General features: G+C 41.8%; 1 protein-coding gene across 9 annotated transcripts in view; it reads right to left on the reverse strand.

Moving 5' to 3' along the window:
- Positions 1-21716, reverse strand: part of RCBTB2 (RCC1 and BTB domain containing protein 2) — a 42910-nt gene extending 21194 nt beyond the window's left edge. The window contains exons 1-6 of one of the 9 annotated variants that reach the window (XM_055542117.1): positions 20386-21171; positions 12442-12540; positions 7814-7896; positions 7451-7501; positions 1313-1468; positions 935-1085 (exon numbers count right to left, since the gene is read on the reverse strand). In XM_055542117.1, the coding sequence (XP_055398092.1) occupies positions 935-1085; positions 1313-1468; positions 7451-7501 (358 nt within the window). In that variant the 5' untranslated portion in view covers positions 7814-7896; positions 12442-12540; positions 20386-21171. The other 8 variants (XM_055542120.1, XM_055542118.1, XM_055542119.1 and 5 more) reach the window with 8 other exon arrangements.
- Positions 21717-23574: the final 1858 nt, after the last annotated feature.

The raw sequence follows: 23574 nt of genomic DNA on the forward strand, positions 1-23574 counted from the left end.
AAATTCACATGCGAAAGTTAATCAACTTCCCTATTCCACAAAACTCATTTTGTAAAAGAAAACATTTGGAAAGTTAAACTACATTCTGCCTCAAAGCAACAAGATGAAATTTAAATGGATGCAATTAAAATAACTGGAAGATAGGTTTTTGATAAATAACAGAGAAAAGGCTACCAAGAGAGAAAAAAAAGAACAACCCAGATTGAAATTCAAGACTGTAAGATTCTCTGAATCTTAACTTCCTTATTTATAAATGGTTACCCAGTTAATTTTTTAAATCTTTATTATATTACTTATTGTGCAGTACAATACATATTCAGGGCTTTGGGGGTAATCATAAGATTCTACTTCTTGATCTGGGCGGCAGAACATGGACGCATACTTTGTAATTATTTATAAAACTGTATATATATTTTATGAACTGTTTTGAATAAGGTATGTTTTAATGATAATGTCTTATCAGTCTGAATGCATGAAAAAGCCACGAGAATATTTAAGTCCTTATACTACTGACACCAACTGGAGCCATCAGTCATTATTTAACATCGGAATCACAGAATGTTAAGAGACAGAGGGGATCTTAGAATCTAGCTTTAATCTCTTTGTTTGTAGATCAAGAATCTCAAGTTCAAAATGTCCAAAGTGAGATTCAGCATTCTAATGCAAAATAATTACACTTCTAAAGTAGGCTCACAGCACTGTCATTCTGATAACCAAAGTGCCAATAACTGCTAGATTCCACCGGCTACCTTTTCTTACTCTGATATCCAGATATGTTCATATTTCATACAGTCCAAAGCATAGACGAGTTCACAGGGCAGAGGCAGAAAGCCTTGCCCAGTCAAACAGTGTGTTCTCAGTGTAAGGGGTGGTCCCAGGCTTGCTCCTCAACAAATGAAGCAATGGCTAAAATTCTACCCTGTTCCTAGGTTACCTGTTGTTGCAAGGACAATGTGTGGCCCACTTCCATAGCTGAGGCAGGCGATTTTTTTGCCACTTAAAGAATCCAGTCTCCGAGGTTCAATGGTGCTCTGGACATCACCTAATCCCAAACAACCACAGCAGTTTGTGCCAAGCACAAAAATCTGTGGGGAAAAACCACCGTTAGCTCAAGCAGTTCTATTTCCGACAAACCTGTAATTACATTCAAAACAGGCATAGTCCCCTTACAGGAAAACTGTTTCATTATTTAATAAATAAGGATCTACTCTGTGCATTTTTTAAAATCTTAATGCCTTAGTTCCCCCAAGATCTTCAATTTAGCAAACCCATTACTAAAAATATGTGGCTGAATATTTTTCTTCAACATTACCTCATCATTTACCGTAGTATACAGAAGCTCATTGCTGGCACTGCCAAAGACACAGGCCTGACGAACTAACTGCAGTTCTGCCTCAGAACAAAGGGAGAAAATTGGCCACTTTCCCACATCTAACATCTTCAAAGACGACAGAGTAGCCTGGACTGGCTGAAAAAGAATTTTTTTTTTAATTATTAAAAAAATGATTCATAGAGAACACATTTTCTCTGCCCCCTTCTGTGTAAGAGTGCGTACTGGTGTGAGAAGAAACAAACCCTGTCTATTCTGGGGAATTGCTTTTACAGGTTCGACCACTTCGGACTGTTCTCACAACAACCAAGAGCCAGAGTCCCAGGATAGAATCAGATCTCACCTATTAATTTTCCTCAAAGACACTGGAACCATCCAACGCTGAACTCTGGGGAGCTGAATGCCTGGCAAGTACTTTCTGTGGCAGTTATGTCTTTAATGTAGCTTTGGAAAATAGGGTGAGGGTAAAAGCAGGAAAGAAGAGGGAATACTGCTGTTTCATTGGCTACCTGAGTCTTAGCAAAAGCAGCCCTTGGCAAAGGACAATGCCAAAGGTGACACCAAGGAAAATGTCCAGAAGTTTCAGTTCACGGGTCAGTTCTGACCATTCAGCTGGAGCAGTTGGTGGGTTCCCTCAAGCCCCTACTCAGATCTGGGGGCTGGTAGGAAGAAACACCCAGAAACTATGTGCATACACTTGCTATGACTGCTGTAACAAAGAACCACGAACTGAGGGGCTTAAACAACAGAACTTTATTTTCTCACAGTTCTGGAGGCTAAATTCAAAGTCAAGGTATCAGCTGGCTTGGTTCCTTCTAAGGGTTGTGAGGGGAAGATCTATCAGGCCTCTCCCCCAGGCCTGCAGAGGGCTGAATCTTCCAATATCTTTCACATCATCTTCCCCAAGTCTTTTTCTCTCTGTGTCTAAATTTCCCTCCTTTTATAAGGACACCAGTCATACTGAGTTGGGTCACCCTCATGACCTCCTCTTAACTAAATGATTTACATCTGCAGTGACCCCATTTCCAAATAAGGTCACCTTCCAGAATAATGAGGTATCTTAGTTCCTTTGGGCTGCTAAACCAAAATATCATAGAATGAGTAGCTTATAAACAACAAAAATTTGTATTTTACTGTTCTGGAGACTGGGAAGTCCAAGATCAAGGCACCGGCATGATTGTGTTCTGATGAAAGTGCCCTTCCTAGTTCAGAGCCCGTGTATTCTCACTATGTCCCCATGTGGTGGAAGGGGCTGGGGGTCTCTCTGGAGCCCCTTTTATAAAGCACTGATTCCATTCAGGAGGTTTCGCCCCTCATGACTTAAGCAACTTCTAAAGGCCCCACCTTCTAATATTAAAACCATTACCTTTGAGGGTTAGGATTTTAGCATATGAATTTGGGGGGGATAAAATCAAACCCAGCACAGCACCCATTAAGGTTACAAGCAGCCACACTCCCATAAGAGCATTCAATGTGGACACGATGAAGCTTCCTTAAAGAGAGCTTTTACATATTTGCTATGTGGTAATCACTTCAGTCATGTCCGACACTGTGTGAGCCCATGGACTGTGGTTCTCCAGGCTCCTCTGTCTATGGGATTCTCCAGGCAAGAATACTGGAGTGGGTTGTCATGCCCTTCTCTACTTGTTATACTGGAAATATATACACTTACACACTTTTCAACTTCCAAAAATGTTTAAGATTACAGTAAAATTACATAATGGCCAACAGGGCTATCAAATGGCATTTCCCTCAATAATCACCATGTCCTGTGCTGTGCTTAGTCGCTCAATCACGTCTGACCCTTTGAGACCCTATGGACTGTAGCCCACCAGGCTTCTCTGTCCATGGGGATTCTCCAGGCAAGAATACTGGAGTGGTTTGCCAGGCCCTCCTCCAAGGGATTTTCCTAACCCAGGGATCAAACCCAGTCTCCCTCACTGCAGGCAGATTCTTTACTGTCTGAGTCACCAGGGAAGCCCAAGAATACTGGAGTGGGTAGCCTATCCCTTCTCCAGGGGAACTTCCTGATCCAGAAATCGAACTAGGGTCTCCACCATTGCAGGAGGATTCTTTACCAGCTGAGCCACCCAGGAAGCCCCAATAATCACCATACTCTACCTTTAAAGGAATAAAGAATTTTCTAAGGCCTGTCTTTTCCATCAGATATTAAGTCCATCTTACCAGATATATGTTCTAGTAGAGAGAAGATCAGACTAGCTAAAGGAGTCAGGGGAAATTAATTTATTTATTACAAGGACTTGGCTCACAAGATTATGGAGGTGCAGAAGTCCTACATCTGCATTTGCAAACTGAAGACCCAGGAAAGCTGATGACATAATTCAATCTAAGTCCAAAAGCCTGAGAATCAGAAGAGACAACATGTAAACCCCAGCCCGAGGGCAGAGGATGAAATGATATCTCCCAGATAAATCAGGGAGGCAGGGAAAAAAGGATGAATTCTTCCTTCCTCTGCCTTCTGTTCCATTCAGGTTCTCAACACACTGGAGGAAACTCGCCCACACTGAGAAGGGCAACCCATTTACTAAGTCTGCCAATTCAAGTGCTATTCTCATCTGGAAACACCCTCACAGACACACCTAGAAATGATGTTTAACCTGGGCACGAGGGGCCCACTCAAGTTGACACATATAGTGAGCTGTGTGAAGACACACGGTGAAGAGGGCCATGTGAAGACAGAGGCAGAGACCAGAGTGGTACAGTTACAGTCCTGGAACACCAGGGAGTGCCAGGAGGCAGCAGAAGGGGGAGGAGGCGGGAGGACTTCTTCCCTTGAGACTTCAGAGAGCGTGGTCCTGCCGACACCATGATTTCAGACTTCAAGCCCCCAGAACTGTCAGAGAATAGATTTCTGCTGTTTTAAAACACCTGAATTGTGGTGCTTTGTCAGGGCGGAAACTAATGTGAAGAAACCAACACAGAGGGGAAGCAGTTCGTCAATGCCAGCAGCATCACTCTCACGAGCGGCAGAGCCTCCCCTAGTGCCAATCTGGCCACTGCTCTCCACTACGCCACTCAAACTGCAAGATCCTGTCCGGACAGTGATGTCTCCTATTATCTTTGGGGCCCCGGCGACGCTAATGACAGAACCTTGATATGTCAGCTTTGAATCTAAGCTTCTAAATTACCCACCTCATTATACTAGGACGGAATTTTATTTACTATGAGCTTCCTCTTAACTTCCTCCATTTTAATGTTTTTTCCTTTTTAAGTCTTTAATTTTCAGAAAGAACAATGTTTGGGATATGGCATGAAATATTTCATGGAGACATGCTAATGTGCTAGTTAAAGGGGTTCTTACATATTCTTGATACTCCTCTTCTTCACAAGTGAAGGACACACACAGCGCTGTCCTCATGTTACGTGGGAGGAGCCTGAGGGTCAGAGGGACTAAGAAATCCTCCACATCACTAGCTTTTGAGTGGATGGACCAGATTTCTTTCCACACATCATCTGTGGCTGAGTAAAAAGTTCACATACAAAGTGACACTCCTGGCAGACCCAGTGTTTGCTCACACTTGTAGGGTCTGGGCTGTTGTGCTCATGAAGTCTTTAGTGAACAAGGCAATGCCCACCACAGGTTGTCTTTCCAAGAACAGGACAGACAGCGACATAAAACAAGAACATAAGTAGTATACAGTGATTGACTGCTACCTCATTTTTTCCTTTCAAGCAGATTTTTGGATTTTGATTGCTACAAAATCAAGTGGTTTCTTAGATGCCCAGACAGCATATTAAAAAGCAGAGACATTACTTTGTCAACAAAGGTCCGTCTAGTCAAAGCTATGATTTTTCCAGTAGTCATGTATGGATGTGAGAGTTGGACTGTGAAGAAAGCTGAGCACCAAAGAATTGATGCTTTTGAACTGTGGTGTTGGAGAAGACTCTTGAGAGTCCCTTGGACTGTAAGGAGATACAACCAATCCATCCTAAAGGATCAGTCCTGGGTGTTCATTGGAAGGACTGATGTTGAAGCTGAAACTCCAATACTTTGGCCACCTGATGCGAAGAGCTGACTCATTTGAAAAGACCCTGATGCTGCGAAAGATTGAGGACAGGAGGAGAAGGGGACGACAGAGGATGAGATGGTTGGATGGCACCACCGACTCAATGGACATGGGTTTGGGTAGACTCCGGGAGTTGGTAATGGAAAGGGAGGCCTGGTGTGCTGCGGTTCATGGGGTCGCAAAGAGCTGGACACGACTGAGCGACTGAACTGAGCTGAACTGAACTAGAAGCCTAGAATCTGGCTGTCAATCCAGCCAGCTCTTTAACACTTACCTACAAATCATTAGTTCTGAGCTTGCCTCCTGGCCCACTTCTACAAAACCTATGGTACCCAACCCATAACTCTACTGACCAGTGGGATTCCGGTGCGTGGATCTGGGACATCACCTGCAGTGATGTACCTGCATTTGGTAAAGAAGACTACTGGGTGAGAGAACATTGGGTCTGATGGTATCAATGAACATTTACCAAGTATCAGATACCAAGACAAAAATACGTAGTTATTCCCTTCATGGAGCTCACAACTTAATAGACAACAAATAATTACAATATAACCTAAATACAACACAAATGTGAATATTGCTTTTTAAATCTCTGCCAGAAGGCTGGTTGCTGGAGGTGAGTCATCAAAATTCATTTTTTTCTAATTCTATGGGGAAACTTTTTCATAGAAAACTGATAACTTAATTTATAATATGCACTTTTTAAATATTCTTTTTTAAAGTAAGTGTTTATCTTCACTCTCAAGGAATTGAGCAGCTTTGTTCTTTGAAGAAAAATACATTCTTCTGTCTGGCATAATCATGAGCATATATAGTTACATCAGATCAGTTGCTCAGTCGTGTCTGACTCTTTGCGACCCCATGAATCGCAGCACGCCAGGCCTCCCTGTCCATCACCAACTCCTGGAGTTCACTCAGACTCACGTCCATCGAGTCAGTGATGCCATCCAGCCATCTCATTCTCTGTCGTCCCCTTCTCCTCCTGCCCCCAATCCCTCCCAGCACCAGAGTCTTTTCCAATGAGTCAACTCTTCACATGAGGTGGCCAAAGTACTGGAGTTTCAGCTTTAGCATCATTCCTTCCAAAGAACGCCCAGGGCTGATCTCCTTCAGAATGGACTGGTTGGATCTCCTTGCAGTCCAAGGGACTCGCAAGAGTCTTCTCCAACACCACAGTTCAAAAGCATCAATTCTTTGGTGCTCAGCCTTCTTCACAGTCCAACTCTCACATCCATACATGACCACAGAAAAAACCATAGCCTTGACTAGATGAACCTTTGTTGGCAAAGTAATGTCTCTGCTTTTGAATATGCTATCTAGGTTGGTCATAACTTTCCTTCCAAGGAGTAAGCGTCTTTTAATTTCATGGCTGCAGTCACCATCTGCAGTGATTTTGGAGCCCAGAAAAATAAAGTCTGACACTGTTTCCACTGTTTTCGCATCTATTTCCCATGAAGTGGTGGGACCGGATGCCATGATCTTCGTTTTCTGAATGTTGAGCTTTAAGCCAACTTTTTCACTCTCCACTTTCACTTTCATCAAGAGGCTTTTGAGTTTCTCTTCACTTTCTGCCATAAGGGTGGTATCATCTGCATATCTGAGGTTATTGATATTTCTCCTGGCAATCTTGATTCCAGTTTGTGTTTCCTGCAGTCCATTCCCTGTGTGTGTATATATATACATACACACACATACTTCAGGCTGCAGCCCATAGGGTCGCACAGAGTCGGACACAACTAAAGTGACCTAGCACCTATGCACGCATACACTGTATACAGTAAGAGTGTACGTAAGGATCCACACACTTTAGGAGCCTCAATCACACCATGGCCAACCTGCATGACAGCAGGCATCTCTGCAGAAGGCACCCAACCACCTCTGGACCCAACTGTTAAGTTAGGGATTGGCTGAGCAGGAGCCAAGAGTGGGCAATTAAAAAATCTGTAGGGGAAAAATACACTACAAGGGCATGAAAGCTTGACATTTACATCATTAAGATCACATCCCCGGAATCTGCATCCTGGCCTGGACCCTCCTTTTCCCACACAACTCACCAACACAGGTGAGAATTAACCCTAGGCCAGCTCACCTTCACTACTTTGCTCACATCCAGGTCACCTCTCTCATCTTTCATGGGCATCTGTTTGGAAAGGCAAAGTGGTGAAATTTTATTATTAGCTCAAGGAGAACATAATTAAGGAAATACATCTCCATAAAGTTAGATACCAAAATGCATTTTATTATTCCTTTGAGTGTGTGCTCTCCGTATTAACTCTGCTCCTGCATGCATACGAAGGACAAGCGAATTATGACACTTAACTATGGACAATTATTAAGTTGCCACAATGCAATTTTACAATACAGCATACAAAAACAGAATTAAGATTACATAGCAGGCATGCATAGTCAAAAAAAAAAAAAAAACCTTCAAAAATAACAGCAGATACCTCACCCTTTAAGGATTTTCTGGCAGCATAACACCATGTAATAAAGTAATTTCGTTGCTAATGCTGTGAGCCTGTTATTTCACCAAATCTGTTCCCAGAAAACAACAAAGAAATCTTCTATGAATATTCTGTAAGACTTTCAGGTTCTACAGACTGCTTTTCAAGCTACTCTCCTACAGAAGCTCATAAACGAGCACTTCAACTCAGCGCACAGCAGTACTATGGCTGGGGTTGCTGTCTATGGCTCACAGTGCTGTCTTGTACACCATGCTGGCTGTGATAATGATTTACGTCTTTTACCGCATTTTGACTATATTTTCTAAAAAGTGGAAAACAGAAAAATGAAAGTTAACGGTGGCAGTTAACATTAAGCTGTTAACACTGAAAAGATGTTTCATAAATTTAATAAAATCAACACAAGATGGAGATGGATGTGCCTGCTGAAAGATGTGAAACTTTCAACGTTAGTTGGGACACTGACGAGAGTTAAGCTGGTTGATTGTGACAGAAATGAAATAAAGAATATCTGCGATGAATTAAGGATGTATCATTGAAGATTAACTATTTTGAATTTATTATTATTTTTTTAAATCTCTGGCAGTGGAGCAAACATTGTTCAACCCAGACCCTTCTGTAGGACAGCATTATCTGTGGAGGGTTTCCCTGGTGATTCAGCAGTAAAGAATTTACCTGCCAAGGCAGGAGATGCGAGTTCGATCCCTGTGTCAGAAAGATCCCCTAAAGAAGGACGTGGCAACCCACTCCAGGAGAACTTGCCTGGAGAATCCCATGGACAGAGGAGCCTGGTGGGCTACAGTCCATGGGGTTATAAACAGTTGGACTCAACTGAGAGACTAAACAGCATTACCTGTGGAAGTAGGGGTGGCCTCCTCCTCATCCAGCTCAAACGTCACCACCTCTGGGAACCCCTCCTCTAACCCTCGGACAATCCCCACATCCCCTGCTGGCCCCAGGCATTCTGCACGCCCACAACAGTGACCTGCCAGCGTCTCAGCCGCTACACTGTGAGCCCCGCGAAGAAAGACACGAGCTCACTGATCTTCCTAGTGAATGACCAACAGCTGTTTGACAAAGTTTCTTTTACATGACAGAAAATACATGCTCCACGGGCATGATTTTTCTAACCTTGCCACTTTTTCCATAGAGAACATAGAGAAGGAAAAGTTCATCTTCCACATAGTCCTCCATGGTTCTGTGTAGTCCCTGAGGAAAAAGTATGTAGTAAAATCAGGATACCATGTGTCGAGTGAAACTGGATAGGTTAAAATTACTTTACTTCTAATTAATGCTTCCCTGATAGTTCAGTTAGTAAAGAATCCACCTGCAATGCAGGAGACCCCAGTTCGATTCCTGGGTTGGGAAGTTCTGCTGGAGAAGGGACAGGCTACCCACTCCAGTATTCTTGGGCTTCCCCTGTGGCTCAGCTGGTAAAGAATCCGCCTGCAACATGGGAGACCTGGGTTCAATCCCTGGGTTGGGAAGATCCCCGGGGGAAGGGAAAGGCTACCCACTCCAGTATTCTGGCCTGCAGAGTTTCATCGACTATACAGCCATGGGGTCGCAAAGAGTCAAACACGACAGAGTGACTTTCACTTTTCACTTTTCTAGTTAACAGAGAAAAGAAGCTAAGTTCAAATATAGTGAAGGGAATTAAGTTTGGGGCATGGGCGTTAACAGCTATAAAACATAAAAATGTTTTAACTGTTGTTCTCTGATGAGAATCCTTCAGCAGAGGTGTGTAAAATAATCCCAGGATAAACATATATTCCCTAGTAGAAGATAAACATCTACTAGGGAATGAGTAGAAAATTTTCATTTCAGAGTTTACTTCCTAGAGATAAGAAAAAATAAATTTTGGACCTTGGTCAAACTTCCTCTGGGACTGGAAAGTTCCAAATCTCTGTGAAGAGCAAACTTATCAATTCTCAGCTTCACTGAAGAGTATATGATTTGCTAAGTGGGGGAAAAAAATGAACGAATGAAAAGGACGAAAGGATGAATGAACAAATGTGACTGTGTTACCTTAGACCTTAACAAAAAATCTGAAAAAACAGCCGCCAAGCATGTAGCCATCACACTGAATGTTCTTGCCTTAATTAACTGTCTCCACAATGACTACCTTCTACCACATACAAGTAACAGCAGAAGCAGCCCTGTCACAAAATATGCAGAATGTCTGGAATCTGGTTAAACTGTTACACAATTATCACTAAAAATAAATAGGAATAAATATTCTCTCTCCCCCTAAAAGCAATTTAATGTAATCATGTCAAACAATGTTGACACTCTGATTTACTAGGTTGGCTTCTATTTACTCAGATAAAACCCAGAATTCAAGTGCTAACATCAGAACATCTTTCTTGAAGTTTGTTACCTACAAGCAGTTAGAGCCTAGCAATAGATAAAAGCAATCACCAAAATAAGAGTAACTCTTAACAGTGTACTTATCGATGTTTTATATTCACTTGAGGATACTGGTAAAATTATGTATTCTTCAGCTGTAAAAAGGTCTCTTAGCATATACGGAATAATAAATGATACCTTCAGAATAATAGTTACTCAAACAATGGCAATAATACAAATCATTACTTCTAATGTTTGGAAAAAATACACTTGTTGAGAAAAGGATCACTTAGACTTTCCTCACTTATAAATTTCTAAAATTTGATCTGGCTGCCAATATGGAAAAAATCATTTCATGTGGCAGTTATTCCTATATCATCTGTCTTCTCTATTAATCTGCAAGCTCCTTCCGAGAGGGGACCATGAGCCCACACACTGCAACTAGAGAGTAGCCCCTGCTCTCTGCAACTACAGAAAAGCCTGCGCAGCAACGGAGATCCAGCACAGCCAAAGATAAACAGGTAAGTTATAACTAAATAGAAAAAAGGGAGGGGATCATGAGCCAGCCACTGCTGTTACCACCACAACACGCGGCTCAGAGGAAAACACAAGATATTTGTTGAAAGCATCTTTTGAATACAGCCTTTTGTTGACTGCAGACAGTCTATACTGGAGTTTCTTCTCTTTTTGCCTCATCCTAACTGGAAAGATCTTTTCCATAGCTGCCCCCAGTTTATTGGAATAAAAGATAAAAAGATAGGTGAGGGAAGAGAAGACAAAGGAGAAGAGCAGAGGAAGAGAATTCAAAGGCAAAAAAAAGAAACAAGAGAAAGAAACCGGATCTAATTAGAGAAGTGACTGCCTCTTGCTGGACTTCGGGACACCTCTGTTCCTAGTAGAAGGAAATCCTGCTAATATGCTGAGATCACGCCACAGTAATCCTGGGGTTTGTTTTGTTTCCCCACCACATCCTTCCACCACTGTAGATAACTAATTTCACTGGTTTCTGGTTTGTTTCTGTTTCTTTTTTTTTTTTTTTTCTTTTCATACATGATATTTTACATGTTTCAATTTGTTTCTTTTTGCAAAATAAGTATATATATTTATGTGTTTTTATTTCCCAATTCCTCCTTATACAAAAAATAGCATACTTCACATACTCTTTTGTGATCTATTTTTTTCACCTAACAATGTATCCTGGAAAGTACTCTGTATAAGCTAATAGAAATTTTTAAACACCAGCATATCCTGGGTGCTCAAGGAAACAAAAAAATAGCTCTTCTCAGTGTCTTTGATTAATTGCAACTATCTTAACTCTTTAAAAATTGGAATGGTGTAAAACAGGCCATTCCATTTATTTGACTAATCAGGTTAAGACATAATTACACGTATGGCAGATGAAAATTACCATACTCAAAGAAATCACATTCAGTAAGATTCAATTAACACTAAATATAATATTAACTTCATTTTTGTCAGAATGCCTTTGAAGATTTAAAAATGGTTCACAATTAATTACTATTATGCAGTACTATGAAAAAAATGTCAAAATCTGTAGCACTGTGGAAAATGGGTTTTGTTTTTCTTTTTTCTGGTCTTGTCGCATATTACAGCATCTTAGTTCTCTAATCAGGGATTGGACGCACACCCAAGGCAGTGTGTGGAGTCGCAACCACTGGACCACCAGGGAATTCCCTGGTTGGTTTTTTAACATTATTCCGATGTGATATAAATATAATAGAGAAAACTAGCTTCCTCAGTTTACACTACTTGAAGAATACAGTTTGTGGAATATATGTGAGGATTATAATCATCTCATCTTGTTATCTATTTGATTTCACCTGGCTATTATTAATAACAATGTTATAGTAATATATCAACATATACATCTTAAAATTCATTAATACACATATAGAATACCACATCAATGATGTGATAAATATGAATTCTAAATAACAGGAACAATAATAATAGTTAAAATAAATAGTTACCCAAACTATTGCCAAACACTAAGTGCCTTATCTCATTTAATCTTTATAATAGCCAAAAGAAACAGATATCATCATTGCCTCTGTTTAACAGACATATTTCAATACTTTGACCAACAGTCACCAGCCAGGCAGGGTTGGAGCCAGGATTCATTTCAATGCCTTCGATCTTGGGACTTTCCCCTGTACTGCAGGGATATTTTAAGTTTTCTTGTGTACATTACAGATGGTTTCATTTTGTACTGACTGGTTGGGAATATTCCCTCAAAAAATGTTTGTACCTGATTGTTTTAAATTTCTGGAGCCCAGTATTCAGTCATCTTTAATCCCCTTCCTTCTAGATTTTTGTGAAGTTGTCTTCTAGAGTAAGGTTAATGTGACTGAAAACAAAAATACATAAATAAATTCTATTACAGAAAAATAGAAAAGAAAAAGAACATACCATCTTGCATAGAACATACCACTGGCTTCAAAAAGCCAGTATTTATCTGAGAAAAATATAGTTTAAAAATTGTATCAGTTAAATTTACTATTAGAAAGTCAGCAGTTGAGGTGCTCAATTATAAAAAGAATTAATATTATAAAATATAACTTTCAGATATTATAAGTTTGGGGACAAGGCTTCAACAATATGGACACTGAAACTTACCAAAAGACACTTAAAGTTTAAGCTACAGTATTTCAACACAGAAAGTGCAAGGGAAACCAACTGGAAAAGGAAAAAAGCAAACTTTTCAAATTTTGGAAGAAGGTATAGAAAGTATCTTTACAACCTTAGGGCAGGGAAAGATTTCTTAACTGAGACACAAAAGCACAAACCACGAAGAAAAGTCTGGTAAATTTTACCACACTAAAGCTTAAAACTTTGGCATTATAAAAGACAAAATGAACAAAAGGAAAAACATGCCACAGAGTTGGAAAACATATTTTCAACATATATAACTGATAGCTGGCAAATAATTTGTATCCATAATATATGAAGAATACCCAAAAGCAGAAAAGGAAAGAGAAACAATCCAATTTAGAAATGGGAAAAGGACAGAGGCAATGCACAGAAGAAGAAATTAACAAACATTTCCACAGAATGTATCATGGAAATGTAATCACAATGAGATAGAACTCACCAATCAGATCTGCAAAATTCAAGGGGATAATACACAGTGTTAGTGAGGATAAAGATCAAAAGGCACATTTTACTCATATTACTGGAAGGAATGTAAACTGGTACAATTACTTTTAGAGCAACTTAACAATATTTAGCGGAGAAGGCAATGGCACCCCACTCCAGTACTCTTGCCTGGAAAATCCATGGACGGAGGAGCCCGGTAGACTGCAGTCCATGGGGTCGCTAAGAGTCGAACACGACTTTCACTTTTTACTTTCATGCATTGTAGAAGGAAATGGCAACCCACTCCAGTGTTCTTGCCTGGAGAATCCCAGGGACAGGGAAGCCTGGTGGGCTGCCATCTATGGGGTTGCACAGAGTTGGACACGACTGAAGCGACTTAGCAGCAGCAACAATATTTAGACCAGAACAGTATCTTTCAAGCTTTTTTGACACATATCTGTACCTGAAACAAAAGTTTCACAAAATAATTCTTACCCTTGCTACATGAGATACTAAGGGATATCCTCTTTCCTATTTTTTTCTATTTTACATTATTCTATTCTACCTGGGAGATAGTGAAGGGCTCCAGGAGATAGTAAAGGACAGGGAAGTCTGGCATGCTACAGTTCACAGGGTCACAAAGAGTCGGATACAACTCAGCGACTGGACAACAGTTCTACTCCTACCCTAATTTATCCTTTTCTATTTAATTTTACAATGTTGGTTTCAGCCCACTAAGATAACTTCAAGATCATTAATAAGTCACATCCTGGAAAACATTAGCCTAGATGAAACTCTAGAGCATATACAAAATTGTTTGCAATAGGAAAACATTAGAAATAGTGCATAGAACTGATCAACAGGCTCCATCAACAAAATTTACAAAACGTACATACTGCACAACAATTAAATTATCTAGAATCAACACAGATTAGTCTCCAAAACAATTCTGATCAAAAATCACTGTCATAGAATAATGCATATGATACACTATTTGATAAAGTTTTAAACATGCAGAAAACAATACTATTTTAATGTGTAATGGATATTGACATACCCATGGCTGGACTTTGATGGAAATGTTTTCATAACAAAGTTCAGACCAGAGGTAATGCCAAAGGCAAAATTTGCCATGTAATTCTATCAATGAATTAGTGTAATTTGGTTTTTCCAATTGACAAGAAAATTTTTAAGATTTTAAGCTTAAGTTAATCATCGGAGTATGAAGGAAGGATACGGTTACCCAACAGTAAGGAAAACAAAATTGTAGAATCAGAATAAACCATTCTAATACTGTCTTTACCATGAACATAGGAATTCAATGAAGGCTTGATACTGACAATTCATAAACCACAATTTCTTTCATCATAAGATAAAATTCTACCAACAGCACAGGAAGATATTAACTCAATAACATAGAAAAAGGAGAGTATCTTAAATGCCAGGGAAGAAGGATCTGAAATAGGAAAAAAGTGCATTACAATGTGATTTTACTTCTGCTCTCACTCTGCTTGCAAATTTCCCCCATTTCTGAACAGGAGGGAGCCCCAGGGCAGAGGCTGGCATTTGCACCGGGAAGCTCTTCTTCACAGTGACAGTGTCACGGCATAAGATCATCCCATATGATACCCACAATATATGCTGCTTTACTGTTTTCTCCTTCTCCTTATGTGTACTTTGGGATATATAACTTGGCTCATGTATTTACTGAATTACTCAAATTAAAAAGTGCCTTGTGCTTTGAAAAATAGTTTCTTATGCATTTCCTCACTTTGTTGAAATGTAATGAAAGAACAATGTTATTATGGAATTTTAACATACTGATATTTTGCCTTGCAATATAAAAAGAAATAGAAGAATAAGTACCTTTTCCAGCCAGAAGCTCCTGCTACTGACATCTGCCTTCAGAGGTTCCAAACAAGACACTCAAGAGCCAACGTTCCAAGTTTTTTAAGAGTAATTTTCGTTTTTTCTGCCACAACACATGGCATGTGGGGTCTTAGCTCCCTGACCAGGAATTGAACCTATGGCCCCTGCAGTGGAAGCACAGAGTCCTAACCACTAGACCACCAGTGAATTCCCACAAGAGTAACTTCCAAAACCAAATATATATCAACTTAGGTAATCTTTTGCATGACATTTCCTACTTTGGCTGTTTCTCTAAACTTGCATAGTTCAATAATTTATTTCTAAACTATCCCTGTTTGGGACAGATAACTCCTCCCTGTACATACTGTATTTTGAGAGTTTTATTTGTACTTTTAATAATAACACAGTTAAAGATCAGTGGACAGGACGACAGTCTTTCAGTAACTGAACACAATAAACATACTCATTCCTAATCCTCTTGAAGAACAGATCAAATAATTCATTTTTCTGTACAAAGCATATAATAAGCAATCTCTACATGTTATTACTGGTAATCAGTATTATTCAGTGTTTGTTAATATGGCACTGTATCATATTACTTGATAATACCTCTGACCTAATTAATTAAACTGATAAATGGACATTCATTTGCCTAATTCATTCAACAGATATTGATTTAGTGCCTGCAGGAGGCACTAAATTGAAAGCAAATATGTAAAAAAATAAAAATAACATGGAGCAAAAGGATCTCCAGCTCATAGCTGCCTGTGTCAATATTACCCCAACCCAGTAGTAAGCATGGGCCTTAAGCACTAATAAACTAGACACACTATCTATCAGAGAATGCATTTTCCATGGAAATTGTTATTGTGCAGTTAATTAGAAGCTCCTAAATGCCGGTACCTGTTCTCTAGAAGTGATCCCAGAAGAAAAATGAAAAATAAGAAAATTATTTTTTTGCAGAGAAAGCCTCAAAGCTCAGTTGGTAAAGAATCCGCCGGCAATGCAGGAGACCCTGGTTCGATTCCTGGGTCGGGAAGATCCCCTGGAGAGGGGAAAGGCTACCCACTCCAGTATTCTGGCCTGGAGAATTCCATGGAGAAGTCCATGGGGGTCACAAAGAGTCGGACACGACTGAGAATAAGCCCAGTGTCATATATTTTCAAAATTCAACTTCACAGTATGAAATCAACTCTAAAGCTATGCTTGAGAAACTTAATATATAAAAAAGTTTTCTTGCAATACAATGCTCAACGCTTTTTCAACAAATCTGCCTATCTGGGCAACACAGCTGATGATGCTTTTATAATCAAAGAAATAGGGCATGAAGGAAAACCAATGTCTTTTAGGACACCAACATACAGCTTACAGAATCAGTGTGTTAATGAGCTCCAGACCAAGTAAATGTCAATGGAGTAACGATGGTGCCCACCTGCATGCTTACCTGAGTCCTTAAATGGTATGTCTTCTGAAAGTTAGAAGTAATATAAAAATGTATAAATGTAATATAAGATAATTAAACATGATCCCAATTATCCCTTGCCAAAAAGAATGGTAGGCATAACTTACCTCCACTTGAATGAGGTGTCATAAACCAATGACAAATGACAGTAAGATCCCTCCTATAAAACTGCCAACTAAAGTGGGTCAATTATAGACAGGATGGACAAGACTGAAAAACTAAAGGCCTAACTAAAACCAAAGCACAACTTCAAAGGGAATGGTATTGCCACATGTTTAAGATAAACAGCAAAATGACTTATGAAACACAGAAACACAGTTGCCATTTTAATGATTTCATTTGTAAACAGTTTCCAAATTTCACAAAGAGTGATGAAGCAGATCTTCAATCCAAAGCAAAGTTGCATTTAGTTGGAAGAGATTACCGAGCTTATCAGCATTGATCTTTTCAGAGAAGCACGGCAAAAGTGCCACTTTCAAATATGAAAAATCATCAACATTAACTATACAAATATTTTTAGATTGCGGCTCAAGACGGTAAAGAATCTGCCCACAATGCGGGAGACCTGGGTTTGATCTCTGGGTCAGGAAGACCTCCTGGAGAAGGGAATGACTACCACTCCAGTATTCTTGCTTGGAGAATACCATGGAAAGAGGAACCAGAGTCGGACACAACTGAGCAACTAACACTTTCACTTTCACACACTAGCTAAAATGAACAGGTACTTGAGACATTTGTAAATCCATTTGAAATTTAGATCCTTATAGATCTAATATAATTTTTTTAAGCCCTTTAACATGCCTATTAAATAGGATCCTGTTAAAGATCTCTGCCCCACAATGTAACTTTAACATGGCCTTCAACAAGGCCAACAACCCTTGGCCTTGGCTCATTTCCATTTGCAATTCACACTGTTCAGTCAAATACACTCAGCATAATACAGAATATATTATAATGTGATCACAATTCATGATTTACTCACATACTATCATCCACTGGTACATGTCAGCTCAAAATGTCTTCCATGGGGACATATACATACTAGATATGAGTTCAGGTTAGATCAGCAAGGCTGAGATATATAAAAGGTACACTCCAATGTCAGATTAATGCTGAAAAAAACTGTTATGTCTTAAATTCCCTGGAGACTTTCATGTTAAGATGAGCTCGCCACGTGAATCAGACAAACGTCCCTTCTGAATAATGAAAGCAAGGAGGATCCTACCAGCCTTCCATTGAAGGACACTATGACTATCCCTTTCAGAGAAGGAAGTTTACCTGCTCCTTTTAAGTAAATATCCTCATTTAGGGCTTCCCTGGTGGCCCAGTGGTTAAGAATCCACTTGCCAATGCAGTGGACACAGGTTTGATCCCTGGGCCGGGAAGAGCCCACATGCCACGGGGCAACTCAGCCTGTGCGTCACAACTACTGAAGCCTGTGTGCCTAGCAAGAGAAACCACGGCTGTGAGAAGCCTGGGCATGGTAACAAAGAATAGCCCCTGCACAAAAGTGAAGACCTGTGCAGTCAAAAACAAACAAGCAAACATATTTAAAAAAAAACAAAACACCTCATTCAGCCCTCCATGTTCAGCTTTGAACAGGAGTCCCTGATGTCACACTGCAACCCTGATCATTCCATTCCATAATTCCATTCCCTTTCAAAGAGATTCTCAAATCTTTCCTGGTCAATTCTGATTTACAGGAAGTCAATTTCAGTAAACCTCAAAGGTAACAGCATCCTAGGGGCATTTTAATTTCACTTTAGCCATGTGATAAATCCAAAATTAAATATGACAAACTCCTAGAGTCATCAGCAAATCCCCTGGGTACTCTACATTTATAGTTTTAGATTAATAGCTTTTGATGTTTAAACACAGTGTCTGTAATCCACTTAAGTAAAGGACCCAAAGGGAAAAACACTTCACTTTCTAAAACTGTTCCTCTCCATCAGCCTTTCTCTAAGCATCCTTTAATTATGTACTGCAATTTGGCCAGGCTTGTCTGGTTCACTGAGAAACCTCTAAGAGCAATAATTTAGTACCTTAAAGCATGATGTCATATCAGGTGACTCTTCAACACAGTTTCAAATAAAGAAAATCAATGACTATTCATACAAAACAACTTCACCTGGTCATCCATAGTCAGAGGGACATCAAGAAAACAATTGCAAAGTGCAGTAAAATGTGAAGAGAATACACATTTTTCCTCCACCCATCTGTAGTATTTGTTTGGCTCATCTTATCCATTCAAGAAGCCCACTCTCTTCATCTGATGTGCTGCATTAAACTGTAAAACCATGAATATTGTGAAGTTTTTGAAAAAGATTTTTTTTCACCTATCACAAAGGACAGTTACATTAGCCACAATGGACATGCTGTGGTGGTCCCATGAAACACTAAGTAGAGAATGGTGGGGGAAAAAAGTTTTCCCAGAAGGATAATTCAATGCTAAAAATCAGTTCTCCACCATGAACGTCACCTTCAGTTTATCCTTCAGACTTAGCATAACCACGCTGTTTAAAATTGCAACCCACATCTAAATTCTCACTTCCCTTTCTCTGCTCTCCTTTTTTTCATTTTTTTATAGCACTTAAAATTTTCTAGCACAATAAATAATTAAATGTTTGTTGTTAATCATTTTCTGCTAGAATTTAAGCTCCAGAGGAAAGAGATCTTTGTCTATTTTGTTCACTGACATACTCTAAACACCTAAGACAATCTTATACAAACTAGTCACTCAGAAAATGTTTTCTGAATGAATGAATGAATCTACATTGTGGCTTCAGTATAAAATATTCTAAAGCTAAATACCAATTTCATGTGCACAGTTAACAAAATCTACTGGGACTTCCCTAGTGGTCCAGTGGCTAAGAGTCCATGCTTTCGATGAAGGGGGCCCATGTTCCATCCTTGGTCAGGAAGCTAGATCTCACAAAACTCCACTAAGAGATTACATTTTGCAACTAAAGATCTCACATGCAGCAACAAAGACAGACGATCCAGAGTGCCACAACCAAGACCCAGGGCAGATAAACTAATAAATAAATGTTAAAAAAAAAAAAAAAAGAGTGATAAGTGCTACAAAGCCAAATAGAGGATTAAAAAAAAAAGCCTAGGGGATGGTGAGTGACAGAAGTGCCTTTGTAGATGAGGTAGTCACCTTTGAAGTGATGGCAATTAATTTGAGATCCAATTAATGAAGTTGGGTGCCATGCAGATTTGGGTAGAAGGGTTAAGTGAACTTTGAGTATGGAGAAAATGCTGAGGGTGGAGGCAGATTTGGTAAGTCCAGAAACAACAGTAAGGCCTGTGCAGAATGAGTGGAGTGTGCAAGAATGTGGTATCCATTACTTTTGCGTGCATGGGTGCTAAGTCCCTTCAGTCCTGTCAGACTCTGCGACCCTATGGACTGTAGCCAGCCAGGCTCCTCCTTCCATGGGATTCTCCAGGCAAGAATCCTGGAGTGGACTGCCATTTCCTTTTCCTTCCCCACGCAGGTATGGAACCAGGGTCTCCTAGGTCTCCTGCACTGGCACATGGATTATTTACCACCAGCGCCACCTGGGAAGCCCCCTATTGCTTTTACCCACACTTAATAACGCGTGTATCGCCTAACGCCCTCGAAAAGAGAGATTACATTTCACCTGGAGTACTCAGATTCTCTGATAGTAAATGCTTCTATTCCAGCCTCCAAATAGCTGTATCAGCACATCATATCAGATTACAAGGCACACAGCAATATTGTTAAAAATCATTCCAAGAACACACAGGAGTCATGAAACTGACCTAAGTACCACTGCCCAGGAAGGTGCAAAGCCAAGTAGGAACGTAGTACTAGAAAGGTGCAAAGCTAGGAGGCTCAATAAACATCAAACAGTGACTGTCACTTCCTAGTCAGGGGGAAAGATCTTCGTGGCAAAGCTCTGTTTGAGAACTCTACTCCCTTTTACTCAGCTCTGACAAAGATTAAGTCGCCAAGCGCAGTACCAGTCAGTTCTTCGACATGCGTTTTGTTACAGTCCTGTGCTCGAGCTGTTCAGCCATATTATGTAATTTCCCAAAGAACAAAAAGCAAAAAGTTCCCTTTGAACTCGCCTTCCAACTCGGGCAGGAAGTTCTTTCTCCACCTGGGCGGAGCACTTGGAAAGTTTTCAGCGTCTCAAAAAATCTCTGCTTCCAGGGCAAGTATCTTCCAGTTTAAAATAAAGACTGAAGGCTATTTCTCCCCACCCCCCCCACAGCAGTTCCCAAACAGCTTGGCCTAGCTTTTACTCAGACTTCCTGCACTATCCCTTGACATCAGGACCGAACATTGAAGGCAAAGTAAGTTTAGCGAGCCGGTTCGGGGCCGGAAGCTGGGGGAAATAGAGATGTACAGGGCGGAAACCCAAGATTGAGGTGACGGAAACGAAAATCGCAGCTTCAAGGAGGTGCGGAGAGCGGGAAAGGAAGGCGAAGCCCCGAGGCAGTTGCCTCACCCGCGCTGGCATAAGGAGGAAAAGCCTCCAGGCGGGTGATGAGCCCTGGCGAGACGCCACACGCGACCCTCGCGGAGCCGCGCCACTTCCGCCAGCGACTCACGCATGCGCACCTCACGCCGCCTCGATCCTAGACCTGGGTCGGGGTACGAGACCTGGGTCGGGGTACGATCCCAGGGGCGCGCGACCTGCCACCGCCCGCGGCTGTGCGCACGCGCGCCGGCACCTGGGCCCTAGTACTGGGCAAGACTGTCGCCCCCGAGCCCCGCGCCCAGGCCTCGCCGGAGGACTTGCGCACGCGCAGAGACGCCTAAGCAAGCGGCCTCGGGCGGGGCTCTCGCCCCAGGGGCTACTCTCACAGCTGCCGCGCCCCGAGGTCGGGCAGCGGGGGGCGGGGAGAGGTGGCTTCCCGCTGGGAGGACCTGCGAGAGGCCGGATTCGAGCCCGGCGCCCCCTTCTGGCTTCCTGCGCCCTCCCCTCTGCCCTTACCTCAACGCAGGCCCAAACCACATCCGCTCGGCCTCCCGGGTCGCCGTTACTGCTCGGTTGGGGGACCGGCGCAACATCCAGCTGGCGCCTCCCCCAGAAGCAGCTGGGCCTCGGCGGGATGCACCCGGATGCCCGATCGCGGAGGGAAGAGGAGGGGAGCGGACCCGAGGGGAGGGGAGGGGGCCGGGCGATGGCGCCTCGCCCCTCCTCCCCGCTGCCCCCCTGCCGCCCCCGCCCCCGCCCCCTTTCTCGCCTGTGAACGGACCCCTAGGACTGGGCACCGGTTACCCCGCTGTGTGCACCTCTGCCCTTTTCTCAGGGATTCCCCTGTGGACACACCCCACCTTCTCCAGGCTTCTGGTCCCCAAAGTCTTGGGAATTCGGAGATGCCTGACCCGGAAGGATGAGGCGCACAAAAGATGCTGGGGCAACCTCTTCCCAAGCCAGAGCTGGCTTTTCGACTGGTGGTCCCTCCATTAGGGAGTTCAGATCACTTCTACACGGTTTCCCTGCTTTCCCTTCACTGCTGTGGGGCTGAAGTCCTATACCTTTCTAATCCAAAGGCCGAAATAATGAGTGATGCGAGCTGAGGCGGTGACCTAGGTACGTTAAGGTTACGTTGGGTCCTTTGGAACAACCGTGCTCTCCGTTTATTGATTTGCAGTCATTTCTTGTATTACACTGCACTTCTCTTGGTCTTCGTAGATTTTCGTAAAATGCATCACAGCTTTATGTGTGTGTTGTTAGTCGCTCAGTCGTTTCCGACTCTGCAACCCCATGGACTGCAGCCGGCCAGGTTCCTCTGTCCATGGGATTCTCCAGGCAAGAATACTGGGGTGGGTTGCCATTCCCTTCTCCAGGGGATCTTCCCCACCCAAGGACTGAACCCGGGTCTCCTGCACTGCAGCCAGGTTCACAGCTTTATAATGTGCAATAATTTCTTCCACCTTGCTACAGTGACTTTGGGCCTAAGTGGGTTTTGGTATTGATAAAATGCGCTGTAACTGATGTTGTTAAGCTGTTCCTATGAAGTAAACTGGTTTCTTTTACACTGGTTTTTTAACACAGATTTTGAGGTAGGAGATAGATGGGCTCCAGGTTGGAAATTTACAATCAGTCACTCTTCTGCTTACAATTTTTGAGATAAGAGATAGATGGGCTCCAGTTGAGGAATTCACATCCAACAAAAACAGGATACATAGCCAGTCTTTGTCTCTCACCTCAGGGGAATAATCATTGCGAGGACAAAGAAAGGAAAAAAAAAAAAACCAACCAAACCCTGTCTCATAAGGGAGCCCTATCTGATAAGGGAGACACTGCACATGTGCAGAAAGGCTCCTTGTAGTCAAAAGTCAGAGGCTAATGAGTCTTCAAGGCCATAATGAGCCTTGCTCCTCCCAGAAGCCTTCATTTCAGAAATCCATCTTAGCTAGGGTGTGTATGGGCACCCCAGGGGAGGGTCCTGAGACAAAATAATCAGAGGGGGGCAGAGCAATGTGACTGGTCTGAGACCCAGAAAACTGCTCATTTATGAAGGATTTAAACTTCCCAAAGGCGTGATTCTTTCTCTCAGCTCCCCATGTACCTTTCCGCATGTATTTTTCTTTTCAATAAACTTTTTACTTTACTCTTTACCTTCTGCCTCCTCATCTGAATTTGTTCTTGACTAGGCAGGCAAGACTAGGGACTTTTAGCCCTAACTCCTGGCTTCTGTGGTCCGGTGGTTAGGGCTCCCGGTTTGGGAAACGAAGACCTTGCTTCCAGCCACCGCTCACTGCTGTTTGCTTGCAAGCTGCCACTTACTGCTGCACACATCAGAAATGTTTGACACAGATTCGAAGTTCAAATGATTTACCACAAGCAGCATAGCCTCATGGAGTAACTGAGATTTCAACTCAGAATGACCATGTCAGTCTTTTGTGTGGTTTGGCTTTTGTCATATCATTGAAGAAGCATCATTCTGGAACATCTAACCACTTTTATGGCAGGTGCTATAGTTGGCAGGCAT

The sequence above is a fragment of the Bubalus kerabau genome, chromosome 12 (assembly GCF_029407905.1).
Source record: "Bubalus kerabau isolate K-KA32 ecotype Philippines breed swamp buffalo chromosome 12, PCC_UOA_SB_1v2, whole genome shotgun sequence".
Taxonomy (NCBI): domain Eukaryota; kingdom Metazoa; phylum Chordata; class Mammalia; order Artiodactyla; family Bovidae; genus Bubalus; species Bubalus kerabau.